Source organism: Talpa europaea (assembly GCF_964194135.1).
Source record: "Talpa europaea genome assembly, chromosome: 12".
In the NCBI taxonomy this organism is placed as follows: domain Eukaryota; kingdom Metazoa; phylum Chordata; class Mammalia; order Eulipotyphla; family Talpidae; genus Talpa; species Talpa europaea.
In genome coordinates, this window is record NC_140079.1 from 8,735,600 (window position 1) to 8,763,261 (window position 27,662).

General features: G+C 58.8%; 3 protein-coding genes across 3 annotated transcripts; 2 read left to right on the forward strand and 1 right to left on the reverse strand.

The window, feature by feature from the left end:
* Positions 1 to 687: 687 nt before the first annotated feature.
* On the forward strand, positions 688 to 8,696 carry HMG20B (high mobility group 20B; the record flags this gene model as incomplete). Its single annotated transcript, XM_084248630.1, has 10 exons — positions 688 to 764; positions 1,044 to 1,098; positions 1,501 to 1,609; positions 2,123 to 2,326; positions 2,877 to 2,997; positions 3,289 to 3,335; positions 3,600 to 3,672; positions 3,874 to 4,089; positions 4,570 to 4,694; positions 8,526 to 8,696. The coding sequence occupies exons 2-10, from the start codon at positions 1,061 to 1,063 to the stop codon at positions 8,694 to 8,696; spliced, it is 1,104 nt and encodes a 367-aa protein (XP_084104756.1). The 5' UTR covers positions 688 to 764; positions 1,044 to 1,060.
* A 93-nt stretch (positions 8,697 to 8,789) lies between these two features.
* Positions 8,790 to 12,506, forward strand: GIPC3 (GIPC PDZ domain containing family member 3; the record flags this gene model as incomplete). The annotated part of the gene is made up of 6 exons (XM_084248943.1): positions 8,790 to 9,112; positions 9,862 to 10,047; positions 10,176 to 10,356; positions 11,761 to 11,873; positions 12,149 to 12,230; positions 12,355 to 12,506. Exons 1-6 carry the CDS (start codon positions 8,870 to 8,872, stop codon positions 12,504 to 12,506), a joined length of 957 nt encoding a protein of 318 aa, XP_084105069.1. The 5' UTR covers positions 8,790 to 8,869.
* Positions 12,507 to 16,179: 3,673 nt separating this feature from the next.
* Positions 16,180 to 20,697, reverse strand: TBXA2R (thromboxane A2 receptor; the record flags this gene model as incomplete). The annotated part of the gene is made up of 2 exons (XM_084248631.1): positions 16,180 to 16,437; positions 19,963 to 20,697. The coding sequence occupies 2 exons, from the start codon at positions 20,695 to 20,697 to the stop codon at positions 16,180 to 16,182; spliced, it is 993 nt and encodes a 330-aa protein (XP_084104757.1).
* Between the last annotated feature and the right edge of the window lie 6,965 nt (positions 20,698 to 27,662).

The window sequence follows — 27,662 nt, forward strand, 5'->3', positions numbered from 1 at the left end:
ACCCACTACACTTCCCAAATGCCTCCGACCCAGGCCTGGCCTCACCTGGGCAGTATCCCAGGTCCTGGGCATTGCCGGCCTCCTGGTCCTGGGCATTGCCGGCCGCCTCATTTCGCACCAGGGAAGCGGCGGCCCTAGGGGTAGAGCAGCCCCGCGTCTAGGAGCCCTGGACTCAAATTAAGGCCCGGCCAGAGGGACGCCGGGGGCCCTAAGTCCAGTGAATAAATAAAAAGGAAACTTCCCCAAAAGGGTGTCAGGAAGCCCTACTTCGCTCTGGGGCAGGTAGGCGGCCGTCGGCACGGACAATAGTCCCTTCCCAGGCATCCTTCCGCCGTTGCTATGACAACTGGGGCGGGCCCCGAGCTCCGCGGAGCAGGCAGGAGCCGGGTATCCAGCCTACAGTCCGGGACGCCGCCGCACCGCGCCTGCTGGCCCTTTAAGAGGCTCCGCCCGTCGAGGTCTCAAAGCGCCGTGATTGGTCCCGAGGGTGGTCGAGCGCAGCCGAACTTGACGCACCGCCCGCCTCCCTACCGACCCACCTCCCACGCGGCTCCGCGGCACCCTCAGCCAATCGCCAACCGGCGCGCCGACCCTCATCTGCATGTTCACGCCCCTGGGGAAGGTCACACCCAATCCGACCACTCGCAGGGGTCGTTATTAGCATGCCGGGGGCGGGGCGGGGCGGGGCGGGCGGCGGGGGCGGGCTCGGGGCGGTTGGTTGGAGCGTCGCAGCAGCCGAGAGGTCCCGGAAAGTTTCTTTGGAGGTGAAAACAGCCGCGGAACTCGGGGCGCTGCAGGGGGGCGGGGGCGCGGGCATCCCGGGATCGGGACGGGGCCCCTCCCGGGCGGGGGGGTGAGGAACCGGGCCCTCCGGGAGGCGATCGCCCAACAAAGGATCCCTGGGGCGCCCGCCCTCGAGGGCCTCCCCGCCCCCGGATCCGGCCCCCCCTGCGCCCGGGGCCCGGCTCCGCAGCGGGTCCCGCCGTCGGCGACTCTGAAGCCCCCGCTCGGGTACCGTCTCTCGCCACGCGTCTGCGTTCCAGGCGCGGCCCGGAGTGCCATGTCCCACGGCCCCAAGCAGCCCGGCGCGGCCGCAGCGTGAGTGCGACGTCCCCTCCCCCCGCGCGGGGCCGCGGCCCGGCCCCCGCCGCCTCCCCGAGCGCCTCGGTCCCGCCCGGGGCCCGGCCCCCCGACCCGGGACGGGCCCCCCTCTGCTGCCCCCCACCGCTTTCCTCCAACCCCGACCCAGTCCCCCGGTCTTCTGCTGGCCCCAGCACCTCTGCCCCGACCCCGCCTCCCGGGACCCGAGTCCCTCGTGGCCACGCGTCCGTCGAGGCGAGGGCGGTGAACCCAGCGTCCCGGGGCCTCGGCTCCTCCCAGGGGTCCCTGCTGCCCCCACGAGCGCCCCGGTACCGACCCCCCTGCCGGGGCCCGGGCGCCGTACTTCCAGCCTGGAGGTCGGGCTTAGGGTGGGGTGACCGTGGCGCCCCGTGGCTCCAGGACGGCGGGCGGCAAGGCTCCGGGCCAGCATGGGGGCTTCGTGGTGGCTGTCAAGCAAGAGCGAGGCGAGGGCCCGCGGGCCGGCGAGAAGGGGTCCCAAGAGGAGGAGGTGAGCGCCCGCGCGGGGGCGGGAGGCCCTGGATCGCGCCCCTCGCCTTGAGGCCCCGCCCAGTCTGGATTTGAAGTTGCCGTGGCCCCGCCCACAGCCGCCTTTCCCTGCGGACGCCTCTCCCGGAGGTTGCCCGCCTCCCTGGGCTCAGACCCCGCCCCGCGGGTGCCAGTTCCGCCCACTGCCGGGGCTCCCCCGGCTCCAGGCACCCTCGGGTGGTCCCCGGGTTCCCCCGCAAGAGGCCACGCCCACGCCCAGAGGCCACGCCCACGCCCAGAGGCCACGCCCACAGCGCGAGCCCGTGGCAGCCCGGGCCTGCCCTCTGCCCCAGCAGCGCCGATCCCTCCATCCCTAGCCAGGGCCCACCCCTCTCCCAGCCTCGACGGCTGACCCGGCCAGATCTCCAGGCCTTTCGGGTTCTATCTCCGGGCTAGACCCCACCCAAGCCTCCCCATGCCCCCTCTGGGCCCCGCCCCCCTCCTGACTCCTCCCAATGGCGGCCGCGTTGTGCAGCCGGTGAAGAAGCGCGGGTGGCCTAAGGGCAAGAAGCGGAAGAAGATCCTGCCAAATGGACCCAAGGCTCCGGTCACCGGCTACGTGCGCTTCCTGAATGAGCGGCGAGAGCAGATTCGCACGCGCCACCCGGACCTGCCCTTCCCCGAGATCACCAAGATGCTGGGCGCTGAGTGGAGCAAGCTGCAGCCCGCAGAGAAGCAGGTGGGACAGCCTGGGACCGTTGTCCTCCCGCTAACTTGGATAACCCCTGGCGGCCAAATTCCCCAAAGGATCTAATGTGGGGTCCTCTCTTGCCTGGAGAGTTGGCCACCCATGAGCCCTCCCCAGCCTATTGAAGGGAGGGTAGCAATAAGCAAAAATAGAAAAGTAACTGTCTAAACCAGTAGGGATGGAGGCTGGATTTTTATGTACAAACTTGATTTTCAAATCCTGGTAATTTAAACATTACAAAAGCAACAAAGAAATGTAACAAAACACCACCAGTTTGCACCAAGTCAGCTTTCAATAAGCAAATTGGGTGCTGGAGGTGGGACTATGTGGTCATCAGGCACCAGGGCGCAGTTTGTAAAGGCTAGAGTTGTGGTGAGGGAACTGGGAGGTGGCCTGAGTGCAGGCTGAGGGATGGGGTTCACCGAAGGGCAGTAGGGAGCTTGGGAAGGTTCGCATAGCCACCTGGGTGATGGAGATGGGGTCCTGCCCTTGGAGGCCTCCTCTGCCCCCTGCTGGGCCAAGCCTTCTGCTGCCCTGCCAGCGGTACTTGGATGAGGCGGAGCGGGAGAAGCAGCAGTACATGAAGGAGCTGCGGGCGTACCAGCAGTCAGAAGCCTACAAGATGTGTACGGAAAAGATCCAAGAAAAGAAGATCAAGAAAGGTAGGATGACAGTTGAGTGGCTGTTCTGAGACTGGTGACCCAGGCAGATTGGCCACCCCCACCATGGGGTTCTCAGTTCAGTGGGGATGAGAGATATGCAACCAGCCAGTTGTAAGTGAGCAGGACTGAGCGGTGCTGAGATGAGGCGGAGTCGAGGCAGAAGCCTACTCCGGGATGAGTAGGGCTGACCTGGAGGGAGGTCAGGAGGGTGTTCCAGGCAGACAGTGTGTGTGAGCTGGGGTCAGAGGACACTGGGAGGCTGAGCCTGTCCTCTTCTCCCCCCACCACCAGAGGACTCGGGCTCTGGGCTCATGAATACCCTCTTGAATGGACACAAGGTAAGCATCCCTTCTCCAAGGAGAGCCCACGGGCAAGACAGATCTGGTCTGCAGGTCTTTAGAGCCTTGGCTGACCCAGGACCAGGGCTCCCGGGAGGACGCGAGCACCATCCTCCGGTGTATGCAAGAACACCTTAGGAGTGTTGATAAATGGGCTCCGTCCCAGTAGTCCAGAGAGTCCCTCCAAGCCTAGGGAACGTCCCGGAGGGGGTTGTCGGCCTCCCCCGCCCCGAAAAACACTGCCACCTCATCCTGTTGTCCCAGGGTGGGGACTGCGAGGGCTTCTCCACCTTCGATGTCCCCATCTTCACTGAAGAGTTCTTGGACCAAAATAAAGGTGAGCGCTGACCTGAGGTTCCTGGTGCGAGAGGACGGGCCCCAAGGGCTCCTCTGAGAGCCAGGGATGGGGGAATTTACCACTAAAAGCTGCGGTGCCTTCTTCGTGGGGTGGCGTGGAGGGGGGCGGGGGTTGTCGCAGCTCAGCCTGCAGAGGAAAGGGGAGGAAGCGGCCGGGTCTGACCCGGCTCCTTGGCTGCAGCGCGGGAGGCGGAGCTGCGGCGCCTGCGGAAGATGAACGTGGCCTTCGAGGAGCAGAACGCGGTGCTGCAGAGGCACACGCAGAGCATGAGCAGCGCGCGCGAGCGCCTGGAGCAGGAGCTGGCGCTGGAGGAGCGGCGCACGCTGGCCCTGCAGCAGCAGCTCCAGGCGGTGCGCCAGGCGCTCACGGCCAGCTTCGCGTCGCTGCCGGTGCCGGGTGCGGAGGCCCCGCCCCGCCCCGCCCCGACGGCTCCGCCTCCTCCCGCCCCCGCCCCGGCCGGCGTCTCCGGTTGCCTCTGCCCCGCCGGGGACCCTCTTCCCAGACTCTGTCTCCGCCCCCAACAGCCCCAGCCTCTCCCCGGACCGCCCCGCTCACCCCGGCCCCGCCCTCGCTGAACCCCGAGTCTTCCTTACCAACCCCACCCCGCTGACCCCACCTTTGTCGGCCCCGCCGTCCCTGGGCCGCGGCTGTGCCCCCGACCTCGGCCGCCCTCCAGCCGCCAGCGCCGCGCCCTGCCCCGCCCGCCGCTGACTGACTGCCCGGGCCCGGGCGCCCCGACGCCACCTCACCCCTCTGACTCGCCAGCGCCCCTCCCCTGGCCCGCGCCCTTGCACCCCCCTGACCTCTGACCTCCGATCCGCGGAGCCCCGACTGGGCGCTCCCCGCCCGGCTCGGCTGACGCCCCGCCCTCCGCAGGCACCGGCGAGACGCCCACGCTCGGCACCCTGGACCTGTACATGGCGCGGCTGCACGGCGCCATCGAGCGCGACCCCGCCCAGCACGAGAAGCTCATCGTCCGCATCAAGGAGATCCTGGCCCAGGTCGCCAGGTGTGTGCCGGGCAGAGGTGCCGCCCCGTGGCGCTCGGCCGAGCGGGGCGGTCCTGCGCGGGGCCGGCCCCAGGCTAGACCTGCCCGGGCTGCCCGCGGAGAGCACTGGGTTCGCGCCCCCGCGGGGGCGGGGTCCGTGGCCCTCCTCGGTGGGGTCCCGCTGCCGGGGTCTCGCTCGGAGCCGCCGCCCCAAGGGGCTCTGCCCTGAGGGGTCATTCGGCCCGGGGCGGCTGAGGACCTCACTGGGGCGCTGGTCAAGCCCCTGCTATATTAACGACGCGGGGTGGGATCTGCCCGCCCCCCTCTTGGCTATGGGAAGCCATTTGGGGGAGCCAGAATTTCTCTAAAGCTTGGTGGGTTTTTCCTGGGTGGATCCCAGACGCCCAGGTTAGGTGCAGTCAATTCCAGGCTTCCCTCCCAAGATCCGTTTGGAGGAACTGAGGGGGCCGCCCTTAGGATCCCCCAGAATCGGGGCGGGTGCTGAGAGATGATGGGTCCCCCCTCACAAGCCTCCTCTCTCCTGTCACAGCGAGCACCTATGAGGGTGTTGGCCGGCCCACAGATCCCGAGGAGACCACGCTCTGGTCATGGCCCTTTCCCTGCCCCCGCCCCATGGAAGAAGGGCTGGGGGTCCACCTTGGGGCCAGGCCTGATCCTGCACCTTGGGGGCTCCAGCTCCCCTAAAATTAAATTTCTACAACAACCCTCTAGCTTTCAACCTCCAGTCCCCAAAACCAGAAAAATCCCCACCAAGCACAACACCCACGGGACCCCATGGTCGGGCCCCCAGCAAGGGCCGCTCGCCTCACAGGCCTCATCACACACTACAGGGATGTGGAAATGTCACAGGGTTGGACCCACAGCAGCTTACGCTTCCCCGGCAGGTGGGGGCAGGCTGCACACCAGTTCCCCAGAATGGGCCCCAGACCCCCTGGGATTCCCAGCAGGTGCTCATGTGTTCCCACAAGCAGGCAAGCTGCCATGACATGCTCCCACATGGGGAGGAGGCTCTGCCTGCCTGTCTCCTGCAGCGCAGAATGGAGGGACTGACTGGTACTGGCCATCCCACCCTTGTCTGCTGAGGGACCCTGATGGAGGTGGCGCTTTAACCACTGTTCAATCTGGACTTTTTAAATTAAAAAAGTGAAACTTGAATATCAAACTTGTGAATGTTTGGGGGCAGGAGGGTTAAATCAGAGGATGTGTCAGGGCCCATCTCCCTTTCTTGGGGTCCTAGGCCTGCCTTCCCTGTCCCCTGGCAGTCACACACCCAATATCCATCTGTCGTCCTGCCTGTGCTGGACATTTCTTGTCAGTGCACTTACACCACGTGGCCTCCTGTGTCTGGCTTCTCTCCTTGGGCGTTGTATGTTCAGGGCCACTCCCTGTGGTAGCGAGTGTCAGAGCTGCCCTCCTTTACGTGACTGAAGCATGTTCTGGTGTGTGGGTGGACACTTCGTGTGTGTCCATTTATCTGCTGATGGACACGGGCTGCTTCCACCTTTAATCTGCTGTGAATCACTGTGTGTGCAGGTTTTTGTTTGAACATTGTCAGTTCTCGGGTATATACCAGGAGTGGAACTTCGGGATCATTCTATGCTTCACTCAAGAGGAGGCCCCTCAGAGATGTCTGTGTTTAATGGAATATTGAAACATCCTAAAAATTTTGGAGAAGAGCTTGACAAACACCAGTGTTACAGGTTGAGTAATGTCCCCTCACAAGATCTGTGGAAGTCCTAACTTCCAGAACCTCAGAATGTGACCTTATTTGGAAATAGGGTCATTGCAGATATAATTAGTTAAGATGAGGTCATCCTGAAGTAGGGTGGGCCCCTAATCCAATATGACTGGTGTCCTTATAAGATAGGGATTTGGACACAGAAGAGACAGCCATGTGATCACAGGCAGATGCTGGAATAATGCGCGTTGCCAAGGGACACCAAGCGTTGACGGCCACCTCCGGGGAGAGGCTGGGAGGCCCCTACCCAGGATGTCAGAGGGAGCAGTCTTGCTGATAAACTGATATCAGACTTCGGGCTGATGGAAGGAAACAAATCCCTCTTTTTATAAAAACCCCCCAGCTTGTGGCACTTTGTCGTGACAGCCCTGAGAGAGTCACACAATGAATATCAACCCCCCCTAGTGTGTGCCCTACTCTGGTGCAGGCACCTCATGCCACACGTGGAGCAGAGCAGCCCCAGGCAGGTCTTCATCTATTTTACCACATACATATGTCTTCCTAAAAAATACAAATGTGGGGGCCTCCCTAGTAGCACAGGGATTAAGTTTCAGTGTTATCACCCCTGCGGCCTGAGTTCAATCCCCAGCCAGGGAGCTGACCCACATGGCACAGCAGACCTTGCTTGTCTCGCCCGCTGCTCCTCTCAGCAGTGTAGTTCAGTCAATCCGCCTGTTCTGCTCCCCGCTCTGTCTCTGGTGAATCCTCACCCCCTGCACCTCTGGCCTGCACCCCAGCTTTTGTATGCATAAATAAATAAAAATAAAACTTTAAAATAGGGCCTCCCTGGTGGCGCAAGAGGTTAAGATGCAACCTATGAAGCTGTCCGCAGCCACTGCAGCACTTCAATCCCCAGCCAGGGAGCAACCCACATGGCGTAGCAGACCTCTCCTGTCTAGCCCGCTGCTCCCCTAGGCAGTGTATTTCAGCCGATCTGCCTGTTCTGTTCCCCGCTTTGTCTCTGGTAAGTTCTCTCACCCCTGCACCTCTGGCCTACACCCCAGTTCTTGTATGCATAAATAAAATAAATCTCTTCAAAAAAATAAATAACACTTTAAAATAAAATAAAATAAAGTATACAGTTCCTTGGTTTCTAGCATTAATTCACAAAGAAGGGCAACCTCTGTCAGGTTACTCTGATTCATAGTCATCAGCTTACTCTAATTCCAGAACATTCCCTGACTCCCTGTCCACACTAGCAGTCACCCCAGCCCCTGGCTCTCACGGATTTACTCTAGTTCTGGACCTTCCACATGGGTGGGGGCCCAGGCCGTGCTCCTGGCTGTCCCACAGTGCACTTTCCAGGTCCTTCCATGTTGTGGGTTTTTAAACTTGACATCAACTTTCTTACACTTTTCAAAACCATCTGCACTCACCTTTCCCATCAACGTTTGGTGTCTGAGGTTCTTCCGAGCTGGGAGGGCCCTCTGTTTCGCTGTGTCTGGCTCCCCACTGATGTTTTCTGTGAACCCAGGTTCCTGTTGGGGCAAGCCCAGTGTTGTGTTCCCAGGGGACTCCTACCACCACCTACTGGTGTCCAGAACCTTCCCCATCATTTGTGTCTTTGGCCTCCATTCATTCTTTCACCAAAGGTTGCCTGAGCATGGGGGCCAGGTGCTGGGCCAGGCCCCAGGGCTACCATGTGCTAGCTGCCTGTGGATAGGGAGCCTCGGAACTCAGGGTGTGGTGGGGGCCCCTCCTGGAGCTGGCATTTCAGATGGAAGACAGATGGGGACACAAGATAAATAAGTGAAATATCCACCTGGGATTGCACTAAGTGCTAGAGAGGAGAAGCTGGGAAGAGAGCCTGGGAGGTGGCCAGAGGATGTGACATTTGAGCAAGGAAAGGGGCCTCACCCCTGCCGGTGCCCAGAGTTTCCCGGCGCCCTGTGTTGCCCTGGCAGGGAGCACACCGCAGCCGGGGCCTCACGTGGGAATCTGGGAGAAGGTGCGGGGGGTGGAGGGACCAGCCGTGGAGAGGCCCGAGGCAGGCCGGGGTAGCCGGGGAGGCCTGGAGGGCTGTGGCTGAGCGTGGGCTGGACGAGGCCCGGCCCTGCTAGGGTGACCCTCCTGCCCACCTCCCAGGGTGGCGAAGAGAAGATCGAGGCGCACGGCCTCGCGGGCGGGTGTGCCCAGGGACGCCCCGCTGGCCCCCTTCTTGCTCGGGACCCTCGTTATTCCCGGGCCCGCAGCTCGGGCCGCAAGGCGCGCCAGGTGTCTCCCGGGAGCGCGCAGCTGGTCCTGGCAGGGCCGTGACACCTGGGCCCGCGCCCCTGGGTGCCCGGCGGTGTCGCCTTCCCGGGCGGCTCGGGTTCCCGGATCCCCTTACCCGGGCGGCTCGGCTGTCGGGCCCTCGGCCGGGGGAGGGGAGGCCGCAGGAAGCGGCAGATCCGGCGCGGCGGTGGTCGGGCGGCGCAGCTCCTCGGGTCATGGAGAGCGCAGGCGCCCGCGAGGCCCGGGGGGCCGAGGTCCCGCGCCCGCCCGCGCCCCCTCCCTCCCCCGCCGAGCCCCGGGCTGCGCCCCCCGCCCCGCCCGCGCCCCGAGTCCGTCCGCGCCTCGTATTCCGCACGCAGCTCGCACACGGGAGCCCCACGGGCAAGATCGAGGGTTTCACCAACGTCCGCGAGCTCTACGCCAAGATCGCCGAGGCCTTCGGGATCGCTCCCACCGAGGTGAGACCCCGACCCCAGCGCCCGGGCCCACCCAGCTGACCCGGGGCCAGGGTGGGGCCTGGACTCCCTGGCCTGGGGGCCTCGGCATCCCCGATCCCCGGACGGAGGGGCCCGGATCCCCGGGCCTCAGAGAACAGCCTCTGGGATGCGGGGATGTCGGCGCCCAGAGCACCCCCTTCGCGTGGCCGGCGCATGAGACGGGCGAGCAGCCCCTAGGGTTAGTGGGTCCTTAGACCGTCCAAGAACCTTCTGCGCCGACCCAGGTGGGAGTGGGTCCGGCCATCGGGGATGAGCCCTGCGTCCCGGGCGCGCGCGGGGCTGGGGGTGGCGGTACCTGCCAGGTGAGGACGCGCAGGGGCAGGGCTGGGCTGCGGGGCCGCGCCGCACGGCCTCCAGGGGGCGCCAGCTGACTCAAATCTGCTTTAAAAAGATGATCGGGGCGTCAAGTCCCCAAAGGGTTAAATGTGGGAGTCTGGGGGAGGCGAGAGGGGGGTCTCCTCCTGCCCACAGCTTCCGTCTCACCCTGCTCCCCTATTCTGGGGGCCCCAGTCTCCCTTTTTGCTCCCCATCCCATTCTGAGGTCCCACAGCCTCCCGCTTCTGACAGGCTGGTGCCAGGGAGCTGGCCGCCTTCTGCCCCTGTGGGTTTTGGCTCCCCTGTCCACCCCCTTAGCCCGTCACCCTGGTTGTCCTGTGCAGACGTGGGGATGAGCACTTGTTAATTCTGGGTTCCCCCTCCCCTGGGGACAGATCTTATTCTGCACCCTAAACAGTCACAAAGTGGACATGCAGAAACTCCTGGGAGGCCAGATAGGGTTGGAGGACTTTATCTTTGCCCACGTGCGCGGCGAGACCAAGGAGGTGGAGGTCACTAAGACAGAGGACGCTCTGGGACTGACCATCACAGACAACGGGGCTGGCTACGCCTTCATCAAGGTGCCCATGGGGGACAGGCGGCTTCCCAGGTGCCTGGTGACTTGGGGCAAGTCTCTGCACCTTCTCTGCTCTAAGAAGGGTCTGGGGTGGCTGGCGTGGCCCAGTGAGTGACTCTGGGTCCCCCGCAGAGGATCAAGGAGGGCAGCATCATTAACAGAATCGAAGCCGTGTGCGTGGGTGACAGCATCGAAGCCATCAACGACCACTCGATCGTGGGCTGCCGCCACTACGAGGTGGCCAAGATGCTCCGGGAGCTGCCCAAGGCCCAGCCCTTCACCCTGCGCCTGGTGCAGCCCAAGAGAGCCTTCGGTGAGAGTCCGGGGGCCCAAGCAGGTGGGGAGCTCCAGCAGAAGTAGGTTCTGTGGAGGCCTGACCAAGTGGAGGGTGGGGGGATGGGAAAGAATGGAAGTTTCTAGATGCTTTTGATGACATGCCAGGGAGTTTCTGGCACTGCATCCGTAACACAGCTGTTAGATTAAGTCTGAGCAGCAGAGGAAAGTTCACGAATGTCAGAATAGAATGAGGATGCGACTCGAGCTATCTTGTGAGTTGATTTTGAGGCTATGGTTAGTTCTGGAATGACACTTTTCAAAGAATCTGTGACTGATTTCTGGATGAGACAGGAACTTGCCCTGGATGCACATTCCTCACTGGTGACGTTTGAGGGTGGATGTTTCTTTGTCGTGGGGCAGGGGCACCTGAGTACGGAGGGGTGTTGAGCAGCATTCCTGGCCTCCACCCAACAGGTGCCAGTCACGTCCCCAAACATGTCTCTAAATTTTATCACTGTCCCCTGGGGGACAAAGTCACCATCCGCCCCCCCCCCCCAACTTATACACAGGTTGAAAATCTCGGCACTAGATCACCCTGGGTGAATCAGTGGGAATTTTTTTTTTATATGACCAGACTTTCTCGGGGAAGGGAGCAGCATGTTAATTTACACTCTGGCATGAGCCCCTTATCTTAGCGTGGGCTGGGGCACTGGTGAAACTGTTCTAGAGCAGGAGGGTCTAGAGCTGCCCTGGCACATCAGGAGAGAGTTCCCAGAGAGAGTGGACAGCATGGGGGTGGCCTATGTCACAGCGGTGGACAAGAGCTGTGGCTGTAAGTTAGGGAGAACCAGTTGGAGAGAAAGAATTTTTCTAAACTGCTCCTCTGACTCCAAGGAGGGTCTTCAGTAGTCTCTTCTAGAAAGAGTCATCTTGGGCCTCCCTGGTGGCACAGGGTTTAAGTCTCAGCACTATGAAGCAATCGCCAGCCACTGCAGCACGAGTTTGATCCCCGGCCAGGGAGCTGACCCACATGGCACAGCAGACCTCTCCTGTCTCCCCGCTGCTCCCCTCAGCAGTGTTTCAGTAGATCCACCTGTTCTGCTCCCCGCGCTGTCTGGTGAATCCTCTCACCCCCTGCACCTTTGGCCTACACCGCAATTCTTGCATGCATAAATAAATAAAAATAAATAAATCTTCAGAGGAGGAAGACTTGAGATGCATTCTGGCTGGGACGGGATCGGGATGGTGGGCCTAGACCTGTTATATCGGCTTATTCCTGTCCTGGCAAGGTAGAAAGGGGTCTCTGAAGATTCACTCCACAGACACATGGAGGCCTTTGAAAGGTACGAAAGTTCAAAAAGGCTCAGCTGGTGGCTTCTGAGTGTTTACGAAGATGTGGCTCTGCCCAGAACATGTGCCCTCCCCCCGCTGTCCTTTCCAGACATGATTGGCCAGAGGAGCAGGAGCAGCAAAGGTCCCGTGGACACAAAAGTGACCAGTGGGAGGGAGACCCTGCGGCTTCGTCCTGGAGGGGCTGCCACGGTGGAGGAAGTGGTGAGTGAAGGGGGGGCCTGTTCGGGGCGCCTGCGTCTGGCGCACGCTGCTGCTTCAGAGTCGCCTTGGGTAAGATCCCCTTCTGGTCCCAGCCCCCCACCCGCCCAGTGGGCGCCCTTGTGAGGCAGGGTGATAGGGTGCCAGCTGAAGAAGTATTGACTCACGTGAGGCTCCAACCTGCTCTTCCCTAAGGGGTAGGGAGAAGAGGGGGGTTTGGAGGAGGCTGGAGAGATCCAAGGCCCCTGACCTCCCACTTTGCTCCCCTGTGCTCCCAGCCCAGTGAATTTGAAGAGGAGGCATCCAGGAGGGTGGACGACTTGCTGGAGAGTTACATGGGCATTCGGGACCCAGAGCTGGGTAAGGGGCCAGGGTAAGCTGGGTGGACCCCAGGGGGAGGGCAGCCACAGGGTGGAGATAGGGGCCCCAGGGGAAGCTGGACCCTGGGGAGCACCCTCACCCACTTCTCCCGCTCGGCCTGCAGCGTCCACCATGGTGGAGACGTCCAAGAAGACGGTCAGCGTCCAGGAGTTTGCGCATCACTTAGACTCCGTCTTGGGCGAGTTTGCCTTCCCGGACGAGTTTGTGGTGGAAGTGTGGGCCGCCATCGGCGAGGCCAGGGAGGCCTGTGGCTAGTCTGCCCCGGAGCTGAACGCAGCCCCAGCCCAGAGCCCAGCCCTCTGCCCCAGCCCTTCCGGCTAGTTCCAGAAGCCCAGCTCTGCTCCAGAGCCCCGCTCAGATCTGAGAGCCAGGCCTCCCCAGGAACCCCATCCAGTTCCCAAACCCAGAGTCCTTCTAGAGCTCAGGATAGCTCTAAGGCCAAGCTCACCTCTAGAACCCCGTCCAGTTCTGAGTCCCAAGCCAGCCCCCAAACCCAGCCATCCTCTAGAATCCTGGACCCCTCTGAGGCTAAGTCCAGCTCCAGAGCTCAGACCAGCTCTGAGATCGAATTCACCTCTAGTTCCCAGTCCAAGCCTGGCTCTGAGGTCAAGTCTGATTCTCGAACCCAGCCCAGCTCTGAGACCAAGCCTGGAGCCCAGCTTAGCTCTGAAACCAAGCCCAACTCTGAGACCAAGTCCTGTTCTAAATCTCAGCTCAGTGCTGAGACCAAGCCCTGTTCTAGAATCCAGGCCAGCCCTGACACTAAGTTTATCTCTAGACCCCACTCTAGTCCTGAGACCCAACTGAGTTCTAGAACCCAGCCCAGTTCCCAACTCCAGACCTCCCCTAAAACCCAGAAAATCTCTGAGGCTAAGCCAAATTCTGATATCAAGTCAAGTTCTGGAACCCAGACACAATCTATAACCAAGTCCTGCCTTAAAACTCAACCTGACTCTGGAACTCAAGACAGCTCCATGACATGGCCATCCCCAGACACCCAGCCCAGTTTAGGAATGCCAGTTAGCTCTGGAGTCCAAGCGACACTCAAGCAGCAGCCCAGTTACAGAAATCAAACCAGCTCAGCATCCAAAAAGGACTCACAACCCAAAGCCTGTCCACAAACCCAGAACAGCTCAGGAGCCCAGGTGCATGCTGTTCCCCACTCCAGACCCAGATCCCAGCCTTGCTCTAAAACCCAGTTGCATTCAAGTACCCAACCCCATCATGAGGTTCACTCCAGCTCAAGTGATGATCCTAGCTCAGAATCTGAGTCCAGCACTACATCTAGGTCTAATGCTACAGCCAGAACTATCTCCAGAATTCAGACACATCCTGAAATTCCATCCATCTCTGAAGTAAGACCTGCCTCTAGAGCTCAGCTTGATGCTGAACCTCATTACCTCTCTAGAACACAGACTAGCTCTGGCACCCAGACCAACAATAAGGATTGGCCAAGTTCTAGAGCTCAGTCCAGCTCAAGCACCCCACCCAGCTCCAGGACTCAGCTCAATTCTGGAGCACAGACTGACTCTGAAATCCCAACCAGCTCCAAAACACCATCAGTTGCTGAGGCCCAGTTGAGTTCTAGAACACAACTGAACTCTGGAATCCAATCTAGTCCTGGAACTCGGACCCAGGCAACAAAAGGCTTAAGATCCACAATTGTGTCTAGACTTGAGAGCAGGCTCAGCTTTGAGACCCAACCATGCTCAGAAACTCAGCCCACCTCTGGGACTTGGATCATCTCAAAAACCATGCCAAGTTCTAGAGATCAGCTCCTGGTCACAGCCCGAGATAGGTCTGGTATTGAGCCAGACTTTGGGAAGCAGAGCAGCTCTGGAACTCAGCTCATCTCTAGAGTCCAGCCCAGCTCTGAGACCCAGACCAGTACAAGAATCCAACCCAGCCCTGGAGCCCAGGTTAGCTCCAGAATCCAGTCTAGCTCTGAGACTCAGCTGAGTTCTAGAACCCAGTCCAGTCCCAGGATTCAGCTGGGCTCTGAGACTCAGCCTAGCTCCAGAATGCAGGCCAGTAACAGAATTCAGTTAAGCTTTGTGTCTCAACCCATCTCTGTAGTGCATCTTAGCTCTAGAAACCAGTCCAGCTCTGAGACCCAACTTAGCTCTGAGACTCAGCCTGACTCTGGAACACAGACCAGTGTAAAAACTCAGCTCAGCTCTGGAACTCACTTTAGCTCATGAATTCAGCCTGCTTCTGGAGCGCAATCCAGCTCCAGAACACAGACCAGCTCCAGAATCCAGCTCAGCTCTAAAAATGGACTCCACCCACAGACCCCTTTGACCCTAGAACCCAATCTGATCCCACTCTCCCAAGCCAACCTCAGAACCCAGGTCCTCCACCCAGAGCTTCAACCCCAGTTTCCAGCAAAATCTCTGGACCTCAACCCCAGCCCCAAGATCTGGTACATGGAACCTTGCCTAGTCCTGAATCGGGGGAATCCAACTGGCTTGCCACCTGACCCCAAAGACAGGCCCCTGCAGCCCCCCAGAAGCCAGCTGGGACCCAGCTGGGACCCCAGAAGTCCAGCCAGCCCACCATTTCTGTCATCCCTAGTTTTGCACCCAGGGTGTCCCTCTTGTGTTCCCAGATGCCTGAACCCCCAGCTCAGGGACCTGATAGCTCTGGTACTGAGCCAGACTTTGGGAGGCAGACAGCTCCCTCCTCCTCCTCAGGGAGTCAGAGCCCCTCCCCCACCATGGGTGCAGGCTGTAGCTTGGGGCTGATGTAGTTCTGACCCTGTGGTCCCCATCCCGTCTTGCCCCCCCCAACCTGGGTGCCCTAGAAGCATCATGTGACTTTATTCCCCCCAGGTGGGAGGGGGGTGGAAACAGTGGCTTCAGTTTCATGGGGCCTGGCTCTGGGAGGTGTAAGCAGATCCCAGGTCTGTGGAGGGGGAGGGGGCAGGAGATGGTTTGCTCCTCAGGTACCTCCAGGGCTCATGGGGAATAAAAGCATCTTCTACACTCGCAGCTTGTTGTCATTTGGTGGGGAGTTTGGGAGAGAGCAAAGGACAGGGCGGGCATGGGGCCTGGGGGCTGACTTGGACACACTAAGTGCCAATTAAGCTCCTACTATGTGTCAGCCACTTCATTAAGTGCTAACAGTGCTGGCACTCACACTCTGCAGCTCTGCGGGGCTACACGGAATCTCGGGGGTCCATCTGGTCTTCAATCTTTATTGAGCACCTACTCGGCTCAGACAGACGCTGTCCCATTTAGTGGGGAGTAGCAAGTGCTGTTGAGTGAAGGAAAGGCTTACGAGGGCTCTCCTTGGTATTTATTCCTTTACAACAAAATGGGTTTACTGCCAGAACCCTTCCCGTGGGGATGTAGGGAGAATTCCGCGTGATCACACTGTGAAGGGCTTGGTAAAGCCCGCAAGGGAGGTGGGGAGGGACTGCAACCAAGTACCGCCCGCCCCCCCAACACACACCCCAACAGCCCAGCCCTGCTCATCACTGCAGCCAATTAGACAGCAACCTGACACCCCAAATGTCAGCGATCAGCCCAAAGGAAAATCAAGCCGGGTGGAGAGAGATTTTGGCAAGAAAGGCAGTGTCCTGCCCATGCATGTCCGGTCTCAAGACAGCCTTCTTGGGTTGGGGAGCAATATTTACAAGTCAAAGTCCCCCCATTTCTGGAAGATTTCTAGAAGGGGAGGCTGTTGCCTCGGAGCTCCCAAGGCTGATTTCCTCCAGACACCCTCCCAACACCCCCACATACTCTACCTGGGGTTGGGGGGCTGAGAGGAGGAAGGGCTTTGGAAAGGGGGTAAGGGAAGATCTGGGGAGTCCTCAGGGCTGCTGGAAGACAGCCCACGATCTTGCTTCTTAAAGTCTTTGTCCATCGGTCCAGTCATTCCTGGAACTTCAGAACCAGCTGATGTGACCGTTAGGGAGGAACAAGGGCTAATCGGGGCTAGGCTGGCACATGGACATCCTGGTGAGCTGAGGCTGGAGGGAGAGAGACCTGGGCCGGGTGCTGAGGCGAGGATGGAGGCGCCGGATGACCGCCCGGCGAAACAGGATGTACACCCAGGGGTCCAGGATCTGGTTCCAGGTGGCCACGCGCAGGTAGATGAGGAGCTGCCGCTCGACGGATCGGGGCAGCTGCCCGGTCGGGCTCATGGCGGGCGGGCTCCGCAGCACAGTCTGGGCGATGAAGACCTGTGGGGACCCAGAGCGTTAGATGGGGCCAGGCAGGCCTGCCCCCTCCACCAGCACCGGCCCAGGTCACCTGTGGTTCCCTGAGACCCACGGTCACTTCCATCACTGCTTTGCTGTGTGACCTTGGGAGAGCTGCCTGACCTCTCTGAACTTCCGATGATGTTTCCTGCCTCTTTCCTGGGCATCGTTAAATATGGTGGAAAAGAAAACTTGCAGGTATCAGAGGTTACTGGCAGATGATACTGCCATCACTATCATTCTATTAAACATATCCAATTTTAGAAAAGTTTAATATAATATTACAGTAAATTACATTGAATAATGTGATTGTATACTATAAATACATTGTATCTACAATTAATATTGTATAATATAAATATTTAAAGATTTATGATATTAAAATTTGTCTTCTAGTTTATAAAATATTTAATTAAGTTTTATATTTTATAAATTTTATGACAAACATACTGAATAATTCCTGTATTAATTTTTTAATATATTTATTAAATATTGGGTTCATACTTAATATTAGATGAGTAAAATATTATTTACAAATTATTTTATAGTATATAACATTATTACTTCTATAATAATTAATAGAATTGTTAGTTATAATATGTGAAATTATAATTATGTACAGTATATTGACCACTATATAATATAATGCAATATATTAATTAGCTATGTGAATTAATGTCAATTATATGGACTATATTATACACTTGATACGATTATTAAATATTGAAAACAACATGGTAAAAATATATTATATATAATGTGTATTATCTTTTTAAATGTGTTAAATATAATTGAAACTCATTATACTAAATGTAGCATGTTAAAATACTATTATATGAAAATTAAATATTACATTAAAATTATGTTAAACTTGTTTCCTGAGCACTCCTGTGTGCTGACCACCCTGGGGACACTGTTTGGCCAAGAGAGACCCTGGTCCCACGCAAGTCTGCTCAGGGCTTGGCTGGGACACATGACCAGGTGGCTGCAGCGGGGCTGGGGACAACAGATCTGTGATGAGGGTGCATGGGCAATAATGGGGTTCAGAGGAAGCCCTGCCGTGGCCTGGGGGAGTAGTGGAGGCTCCCAACCGCCTGGAAGGGTGTCTGTGGCCTTCCTTCCGGGGCAGTAGGGAACCATGGGACGTAGAACACTGGCCAAATGTTTACTTAACCAATTTTTATTTTGTTGGTTTTGTTTTTCCTGTGTTGCTAAGAATATTTTTAAATGTGAAATGGTTGTAGAAAAAATGGAAAGGGCATATTTTGTGACACATGAAAGTGGCAGGAAATTCAAATCTCAGTATCCATAAATAAAATTCTGTTGGGGCCAGACACGCCCATTGCAGCTTTCACAATCAACTGCAGAGCGGAACAGCTGTAACAAAGACTTTTAAATGTTTACTTTTTGGCCTGATAAGAATAAGTTTGTGCACAAAGGGGACTCAAAACATCCAGCATTCAATGATTCCACCAGGGACAGCTTCCCTGCTTTTGTCAAGCAGATCGACTCTTAAACTTCGAAGCCCCAGCTGCCATGGTTTGGAGGGCAGGCAGGGCCCATTCTGGGTACTCCAAGGCCCGGGGAGCAGTGAGGGGAGCAGGCTGGACAGTGTCTATGTGCTCGGTGTGAGTGCTGGGGGCAGAGGCCTTCCAAGGTGGCATGAGTGTGAAGCCCCACCAGGAAGCAGGCAAGGAACCAGAGCCTGGGGTGGGTCCCAGCTGTAGGGATGGGATGGTGCTTCTGAGGAAAGTGTTCCTGTCCTGTCCCTAGGGTGTCCTCCCAGACCTAGTCTTGTAGAGTCAAGAACATTTCTATATTCTTCTTCTCCATCACCACCACCACCACCATCATCATCATCATCACCATCATCATCTGGCAGCCACTAGAGGGCACCTCTGAGCACAAGCACCAGGTCCCACCAATGCCCTGCCACAGTCCTCCAGGGCTCCCACCTTCCTAAGATCAAAGCCTAAGGCCTTCCTGAGGCCCACAAGACCCATCATGACCTGCCCCTATGACCTTTCTGCCCCCACGTCCTCCCTTTCCCCCTCACTCACTCTGCTTCAGCCACACGGACCTTCTCACTGTTCCTCCCACACTCCAGCACAGGCCTACCTCAGGGCCTTTGCACTGGCTGCTCCCTCTGCCTGGACTGCTGTTCTTTCAGATCTCCGCATGCTTTACCGCCTCACTTCCTCCACGTCTTTGCTCAAATGTCCCCTCAGTTTGGCAGTCCCTGATTGGGATCTGCCCCAGCGTCCTCTGGAGCATCAAGAATAGGTCCTCTTTTGCCTTAAACTCTTGGAGTTGGAGCTTTAAGACATGAATAGGAGTTTAACTGCTAGACAAAATGGGGAAAGCATCCTAGCTAGAATCGCTGAATGATTAAATGATTCCTGAGTCTCCTTTGGTGGGAAAATTTTTCTCAAAGAGACACACAGTAAATATTTTAATAGCCCATCATAACTGCCCAACACTACCTTGGTAGCGGAAGCTACATGTGAACTAGTAGGAGTAGTTGTGTGCTAAGAGGACTTAATTTTTGGATGAGGAAATTTGAATTTCAAGCCATTTTCATATGTCACAAAATATGCTTCTACTTCTCTGACCATTTATACATGTTAAAACATTCTCAGCAAAACAAAGTAAAACAGAATTTGCAGCCTTCCCATCCCACGGGTTTAGTTTTTGTCCCAGCCCTGTTGCTTTCTAGTATCTACCATTTCCTCTATTTATTGACTGGCTTCCCCACTGCCTAGGAATTCCAGGAAGTGAAACATTTTAGTCAGTTTTGTTCCTGTGCTGTGTCCTCAGTGTCTAGACCAGGTTTGGAACACAGCAGTCATTCGAAGTTTGTTGAAGGAACAAATGAATAAACAAGTTCATTTCTTTCTTAAAACTATGCTGAGAGACAAAACCCTTTTAAATCCCTGTAATCAGAGAGGATAGAGGAGGGGAACTCATCGCAGGCACAGTAACACAACAAGTCCTTGTTTGGCATGAAGTGTCCAATTCCATACTCATCCCCACCCAATCAAAAATGAAAAAAAGCAAACATGCTAAGTACCCTTTAATAAGGGAAAATCTAGCCAGGGCTAGGGGTCCAGTCCAGACAGACTAAGCACAATAGGGATTCAGGAGCTTTTTAATAAATCAGTGTTTCTACCTAGAATGCCTTCACTGGTTTTGGCCAGCAAGCAAACTCCTATTCATCCTGCAAAGCCTCAGCTTCAATGCCCCTCCTCTGGAAAAGCTTCCACATACCCAGATGGAGCTTTGGTGTCCATTTCTGAATCACCCACTCCCAGGACACTGCCTCTGCCTCCGTCCTGAACCCAACATTTTGAGCTTGTGTCTTGCCCATGAACTCAAGGAAGGACACTTGAATATGTGGTGTCTGCTTACCTTATGAGAACCTGGGTATTTAAATTCATATTGGGTGAACCAAGAACCAGTTGCCAAGGGTGGCAGGAATCCCCAACTCACCCCCTACTAGCCACTCACCAGCAATGGCATCCAACAGATGCTGGCCACCACCATGATGCCCATAAGCTGAGCCATCATCTCAACCTCGCAGTCCCGTGGGCGTTGCTGGGCGGCCTCCTGCCCGTGGTAGACATGGCACAGGGTGGCCACACTGATGGTGTTGAGCATGAAGGACAGGCCTACCGAGAGGCTGCCCAGGAATGCAAACAACAGCCCAAAGACGATGTCTCCTGACTCAGAGCCGAGTGTGAGGAAGCACCAAGAGCCTGGGTACTGCACAGTGTAGCGGCCTACACCCAGCAGCGGCAGCAGGCCCAGCGCCAGGGCCACGGCCCACACCAGCCCCACTGTGGCCCAGGCCCGGCGCTGTGAGCTGGCCACAGGGCGGGAGAAAGGCTGGGTGATGCCCAGGTAGCGCTCCGAGGCCATGGTGGCTCCTAACAAGAGCGGGGACAGGCCAAAGAAGACCATGACGACGCCCATGAAGTGGCAGAGGCTGCAGCCAGCTTTCCATTCGAGGAGCACAGCGTGCTGGGACACCACGATGGCCCCGGTGATCAGCAGCCCCAGGAAATCGGTGAGGACCAAGCCACAGAGGAAGGTGAGGAAGGAGGAACGCGTGTACGAGCTGCCTTGCCGTGCTCTGACCAGGACGTTCAAGGCCAGCAGGTTGGAGGCCAGGCCCACCACGCAGAAGGAGGCGGCGAACCAGGGAGAGGCAATCAGGCTCCGCTCCTCCTCGGTGATGTTCATCAGCTGGAAACAGGACGCCTGATTACTGTCATTGGACCCCATGGCTCTGGCGACAAACTGGGGGCGGGGTGGTCACCACCCCATCAGGCGGAGGCTGCAGGCAGTGGGGCTGCCGGCAGTGGCAACAGCACAGATGCACCTGGAGCGGGGAGGGCAGAGAGAAGACTTGCTGGTAATTTGTTCCGCAGTGAGGTCTGAGTGGGTCTGGTGAACTCCAGCTCAACCTTCAGAGTCCCAGCAAAATTGCCCTCTCCTTGAGGAGACCTTTCCTGATAGGCACTTGCCACTTAGTACTTAGAAGCAATACGATCACGGCCTCCAGCTGTGTCCCACCCCAGAACCAGTGCCCTTTATGGGCAAAGACAAGGGCTGTCTCCCCGCTGAGCCCTGGAGGACACCAAGAGCTATTTGTCAGATGACAGAGAAGGGAGCGAAGCCCTGGGTTTGAAGTCCAGTGCTGGTGTACACCGTGTGGCCCCAGGCAAGTGATTCCTGTTCTCTGACTTCCTGGTTCCTGTTGGCACCCCCAGACCCTGCAGACAGCAGACTGCAGGGCGCAGCCCGCACCGTGACAGGGCGGGCCTGTGTGGTGGGGGCAGCTGGCTGTCGGCAGAGGTTGCGGCTCTGGGCCTGCTCCAAGGTCAACCTCAGAAGTCACATTTCTTTTAATTTGTGTGTGTGTGGGGGGTGGGGGCAGAGCCCATTGGTGTTTGGGGGGGTCCTACATGGGAGACATCTGTATCCTTCACACAGGCAGGCATCACGCAGAACCCCTTGCTCCCATTTCCATGGCATCACTTCTCTAACAAGAAATAAACCCAGAAACCCAGCGCCTCTCTGGAAACCAAAAACAGCTCCTTTGGAGTGACAGGTCCCCAGGGGACAGGCTATAAACAGCAGCGGGGGCAACTGCTGCCCGGAGCGGAGCGCTGGGCTAGGGGAGAAATCTGGAGGGACAGCTCGGCCTGGGTGCCCTGGGAGGGGATGCTCCACCCTGGGTAAGCTGCACCCAGATGTGCCTGTTGAAAGGAGCGAGACCAGTCACAGGCCAGCCCAGCTCCCAAAAAGGACACGGCAGGACGAGAGGCCACAAGGGCTGGTGCCAGCACCCCAGCCCACCAGCGTCCCGCGTGGCAGTGAGGGGCATCAGGACGGGCAGGGTGGGAAGGCAGGGCTGTGGGGACACAAAGGCACCAGGTACCTAAAGCCCATGAAAGTCCTATAGGGCCCCCATTTTGCTGAGGGGGAGAAAAAGGCCCAGGGATGTTAAATGACTCGCCCGAGGTCACGCCGCCAGCCAGAGCTGATCTGAGATTTAAACTCAGGCCTTGTCACATGCAGAAGCCCGCCGGCCAGCGAGGAGCATAGCAGTCTTTGGAATTTTCTTTAAAGAAGGAGAGAATTTGCTAAAAGGTCAGACCAGAGTTAAGTCCTGACTTTGCCATGTGACCTGGCACAGCGCGTCCCTGCTCTTTGCCTCGGTGTCTTCCTGTGTGGCTCGGGGTGGTGCTCGTGGCTCTGGCACGGGGGATGCTGTGGCCCTGCCCCTGCCGTGGACGTGGGGGTGACTGCCACCCTTGCCCCTAATCTTGGTACTCGGCGCCTTGCCCAGGTCCCTTGGCTCCTCAGTGAGCCTCATAAATGACCCAGCTCCGAACAGCGGCTCCGGATTCTCCCCAGGCCACTGTCACCTGGGTGGGGGTGGGGCATGGAGGGGGGAAACCGAGGCCGGGGGAGGTGGGGGGCTTTCCTTGGTCCTGGGTGACAGGACCGCTGTGCTCCCCTCGAGCCACTTCAGCTTAGCGTGCTTGGGCTCCTCCAGGGGCCAGGCGTGCCCTCCCCGGGGACCTGGCGTGTGCTGTTTCTGAGCATTCCTGGGGACTCGGGCTGTTCCTGCGGCCACCGCCACAACCTGGGCCTCAGCCTGGAGCGACCCCTGCCCCTCTGGGTCTCTCCATCCCTTGTTGGCCTGCCTCATGCACCCCTCAGCCGCCCAGAGACATGCCCCTGACCTCACATGTCTGGGGAAAACCCAGTGACGTAGAGCCCTTGGCCTGAGGGGACGGGAAACAGGCAAGACTCCCTCTGGCCATAGCTCAGCCCTCCAGTCCCCCCACCATGGCTTCAGGTGATAGCCGAGGTCTCAGGTTCCCAGGCAGACCAGCCAGGTGGCAAAGCTCCTTTTCCCTCTCACAGGGGTCGGGGGGGGGGACCATCCTCACCCCAGCCTGGGGTCCAGAAGCAGCGTCGTGTCCTTGGCAACCCACCTCTCTGTCTCCCTCACGGGACAAACCCAGAATTCTGTGACCCAGGAGTGGGGACGTTTGAACTTTGAGGGCCCAAGTTTCTGGAATCCTAATGAGCTCTGGCTCTAGAAGCAAGAAGACCTATAGAATTCCCAGGGGCTGGGGTTCCAGAAATCTCCATCTAGGGCCCGGACTCCTCTCTGGAGGATGGAGTCCGGGCCCACCGGGGCAGAGGGCCGGAGCCCCACCCACACGGTGATGGAGCGTGATCCTTGGTTCTCAAACCCCAGCCCCCTCCTCTGGCCTCGTCAGCTGTCGCGGCCAGACGTGCCTCCTCCCGCCAGCATGAGCATCCAAGTCTCACCACGTCCCTCTGCCACTCAACACACCACCCCGGCTCCCTGGCTCCCGGGGCCTTCATCCTGAGCCCACCCAGCTGGCAACGGGAGGAGGGGCCCTGGCCTCAGACCCAGGCTGGGATCCCCGCTCCGCCCCTGCATGCTGGGAGCCCAACCTGCCCCCCGGGGCCGTGCCTCGGCCGAACCTACTGCCCGCGGTGCCCTTCCTGCCTCTGGCTGGGCTCACAGGAGCCCGATGCCCTGGTGACCCCAGTGTGCTCCCGTGTTTCCTGAGTTCTTTGACTGCTGTCCAGGCAGCCAAAGAAGACACTGGCAGGAACAGAGGGATCAAGCCCGGACTGGCCCACACCAGTGCAGAGCCACGGGCCCACAGGCATGAGGCCCCACACCCCTGTGTGGGCACAGATACCCACTCCCACACATGCACGCGCGCGCGCACACACACACACACACACACACACACAGGGCCACAGTGGGTCTCCAGGCCTCCAAAGTAGGGCTCAATTTCCGGGAACTTTTCCTGTTTGTGACATCACCAGGGCCCCATCTCAGATGGTGCTGAGCAGGGGTTCAAGAGTCAGCCAGAGTCAGGTGGAGCCTCATGCCCCCCCACACCCACGTAGCCCGTTTTCTGAGCCTCAGTTTTCCCAACTGTCCTCGGGGTGCCCTCCCAGGGTTCGCAGCTGAGGTCTGCAGGGAGGGCTGCACCAACAGGCAGGTGTGAGGCCAGGCCGTGTTGCTGGCGTGATGGACACGGTTACAGAGACCACACAGGCCAAGGCTCAGCATTGAGAGTGCACGCACAGACACCCGGCGGGACACAGACCGAAAATCAGACACACAGCCGGAGACACAGACACACAGAACACGACCAATCACGCACACAGACTCGCAGAAAATCAGACACGCTTAGACACACACAGATCGGGGGGAGGCTGCCTCGCGGACTCACAACCAATCAGACACACCTGCTCACAGCCCCGCGCTCGGCTCGCCCCGGGCCCCCGCTGGTGGCACCACGGCCCGGGGCACCGGCTTCCGGCTGCCGCGCCCGCTCCCGCAGGACACGCCCCCGGTACCTGCGCCGGCAGCCCCGCCCCGAGCCGGCGCGCCCTCACCTGAGCCGACGGCTGCGTGGGGACCCGCGCGCGGGGCGCGAGTCGGGAGCCGGGCCGAGCTGCCGGGCCCCGGCGCCCCCGGGGCGGGTCACGCAGGGGCGGCGCTCGGGAGCCCCCCGCGCGGCCACGTCGCGGGCGCCGGAGGGAGGATGCGGCACAGGAAGCCCCGGGCCGCGGCGCGGCGGAAGGAGGGGCAGGACCCTGCCCGGCCCCGGGGGCCCCGCGGGGGCTGGGAACCGCTTGGGGAGAGGGCTCCGCTCGGCGGCCCTGCCGTTGGTCTGTCCTGCCGTTGGTCTGTCCTTGTCTGTCCGTCTCCCTCGGTTTCTTATCAGCTCCGCCCCGCCGCGCCGGCCACGCCCCTCAGCCCGGGGTCTAACCCGCCAGGGTCTGTGGGTGGGGGTCCCCCAGTCCTCAGGGGAGGCCCCGCGGCCCCTGGGGTAGGGGACGCCCGTCGGCCGCCGGGGACAGGGGTTTGGTGGCTGGGAGACCCCCCCCCCCTTACCCCGCTGACGGCCCCCTGTGACTCGCCGCCAGGCCTCGCATTATTCACCGTCTGGGCAGCACCCAAGGCCAGAGGGGACTGGCAGCGTCAGCTCCCTAGGGGTGTCCAGCCCTTGGCATAGGGGCTCAGGGCTCGGAGCCGGCACCAGGAGGTGCTTAATCACATAGGGTCTGTGTGAGACCCGCGTGTGAGCTGGGGAGAGGGGGGTGCAGAGGTATTTAAAGGGGAGGAGCCATCGGGCTCCGGTGGGGATCCCCACCACTCCCACCTCCGGCCCGGGAAGGGTCCTGCTCCTCCTTCTGCCTGGGCCCCGGGCGTGGACTAAGACTCTGAGGTGGCTTAGGGGACAGGGAGGAAAAGCCCCTAGCTGAAGCCTGCGGCGGGGTGGGGACGCGCCCGCCTCCTTGCCTCAGCACAGGGAAGGGTGCCCAGAGCCTGTCAGCCAGGGGTGATTCAGAGATTCGGGCCTGGGTGCTGAAAACGGGGGCTGAGCTCCCAGAGAGGTGGGTTTCCTTGAAAGCCCCCAGACTCACTCCGGGCTCTGGGTCAGTCTTATCAGCCCAAAGCCGTGCCAGCCGAGGGTGATGGACTTGAGCAAGGCCAGAGCAAAGGCAGGAGGCTCTATGGTGCTACAGAAAGTGAGAAGCTTCTTAAAGGGTCCTTCCTGCCCACGGCCCTTGGGGCCCAGGATGGGCCAGGAGCCCAGGCTCTGAGGGAGGAAGGTGAATTCTTGCCCTGGCCCTGTGCTTCTCAGGAAGCCCCTTCTCTGGCTTCCACACCCACCATCCTTCCGACTGCTTTAAATGGCCCCTCCCCCATTCCATCCCATTGTTGGGAGTTTCCCAACTGTTTAACCCTATCTCCTCTTTCCTTGCCAAAGTATCTCCCCAACTCCTATGCATACAACAGAGCACTGGCCTTGATCTCCCAGGCAGTCTTATTCCCCACTAATACCTCCTCAACTGCAGCTCTGTGTATGTGGCAGGACAATTCTGAGCCCTAGATAGGACTGGAAACCAGGTTTGAGGAAATGACAGGGCTGAGTGAAGCCCAGAAGGTAAGCCAGGCAGCTGTTCTGTGGGGAGGCTCATGGAAACTAGGGCTTTGTGGGATGAGTAGGAGTTCCCCAAGTCCAAGCGACATGGTTGTGGCAGAAATTACATATGCAAAATGTTGGAGGCAAGAGAGCATGAGGCTTTGGGGAACAATATTTAAGGAGGGCAGATGCGGTGGGAAGAGGATGTAGGTTTGGGCTCCAGTTGGGGATGGTGAGAGCTAGAGGGAAACTTCCCACTTCCTCTGCCCATAGATAAGGGGGACAGTGTTTGTTTTGGGAAACAGCCAGGGCAGGGGTCAGAGAGTTCTCTTGACTTGCATTTTGTCTTGGTCTCACCACAATTCTGCAAATGCAGGTCATGTAGATACTCTGTATACAGGGAAACTGAGGTCCAGAGGGAAGACATGATGACCAAGGCCAAGACCTTGAACATGAGCTCCCGGTGGTCACCACCTTCTGGACTCTATTCCTCACCCCGCCCCCCTTGCTTAATGGGTGCATAGAAAGCTTGGGAGGGGTTGAGATGGTCTGGGGGGCCAGATGGTGGGAACAGAGGCCACTCTCAGGATGTACCCCCCGTGGCTGTGGTTTCCTGTGGGGGCCATGCAGGGAGCATCTATTCTTAGCTTGGGACATAGCCAAGGGCAGGAAGAGGATGGGGTGGGGTTTGGAAGAGGTTGCGTGGGGGTTGGGGGCAGCTTAAGAGACACTGGGTGGGCCTCAGGCCAGGGTGGGCTCATGGAGCAGCTGGTGGTCCTGTTCCATCTCTAGTCTGTCTGCGGGGTTTCCCTGTCTGCTTCACTCATCCTCTGTGGCTCCCCAGGGCTCTGCACAGTTAGGCCCCTGGACGCCTGCCCTGGGACACCTGCCGCCTTCTGTTCCAAGGCAGGCTCCCCTCTGCATTTCTGCCCAGCACCCCCATCCTTCCAGGCCCTTTTCCAGGGAAACTTCCCAGTTCTTCTGAGATCCCCCAGACCCAGTGCCTCCCCTACCCCAGCCTGACCTCTTGCTGCAGCTCTCCTCCCTTGAGACTGGGGGCTCCTGGCTAAACATGCACCCAGCAATTCAGGACAGCCGCCTCCTTTGGGTAGATGCCCTGCTGGACTGCAGAGGGGATGCAGAGGCGCTAGGAAGACTCCCCTGGGGCAAGGGGGGGAACAGAAGCTGGGACATGGTGGCCTGGGAGGTCATCTCCATGATGGAGAAACCTGGGTCCTAACCTGATCGCTACTCTACAGGCTTCAAAGTGTGGGCCTGTGAGATTCACTGTGAACCTCAGGAAATGGGTATGAACGTTTTATCTATCCGTGCTGTGAACAGACCACTGCCACACCCATCTCGTGACCAAGCACCAGGCTGGCTCCAAAGTGCCTCCCAGGCCTGTCCCAGAGAGACCTGGGGATTGAGTGTGCTGGCGACCAGCAATTGATGAGTGATGTTTGTCACAGGGGCCAAAGGGCAAGATTATGTCTGTGTTGCCATTATGCACTTTTTTTTTTTTTTTTTGGTGGGACTCTTGCTGGCGGCCGGGAACGAACCGGCGCTGCAGAGGCTGCGGGCAGCCTCACAACCCAGTGCTCAACTGCTGCGCCACCAGGGGAGGCCCCATTATGTACTTTCTTAATCCTGGATCAAGTTGGCCCGGGTCTGCAGTGTGGAGAGCTGCCCCTGGCCAAGCCCTGT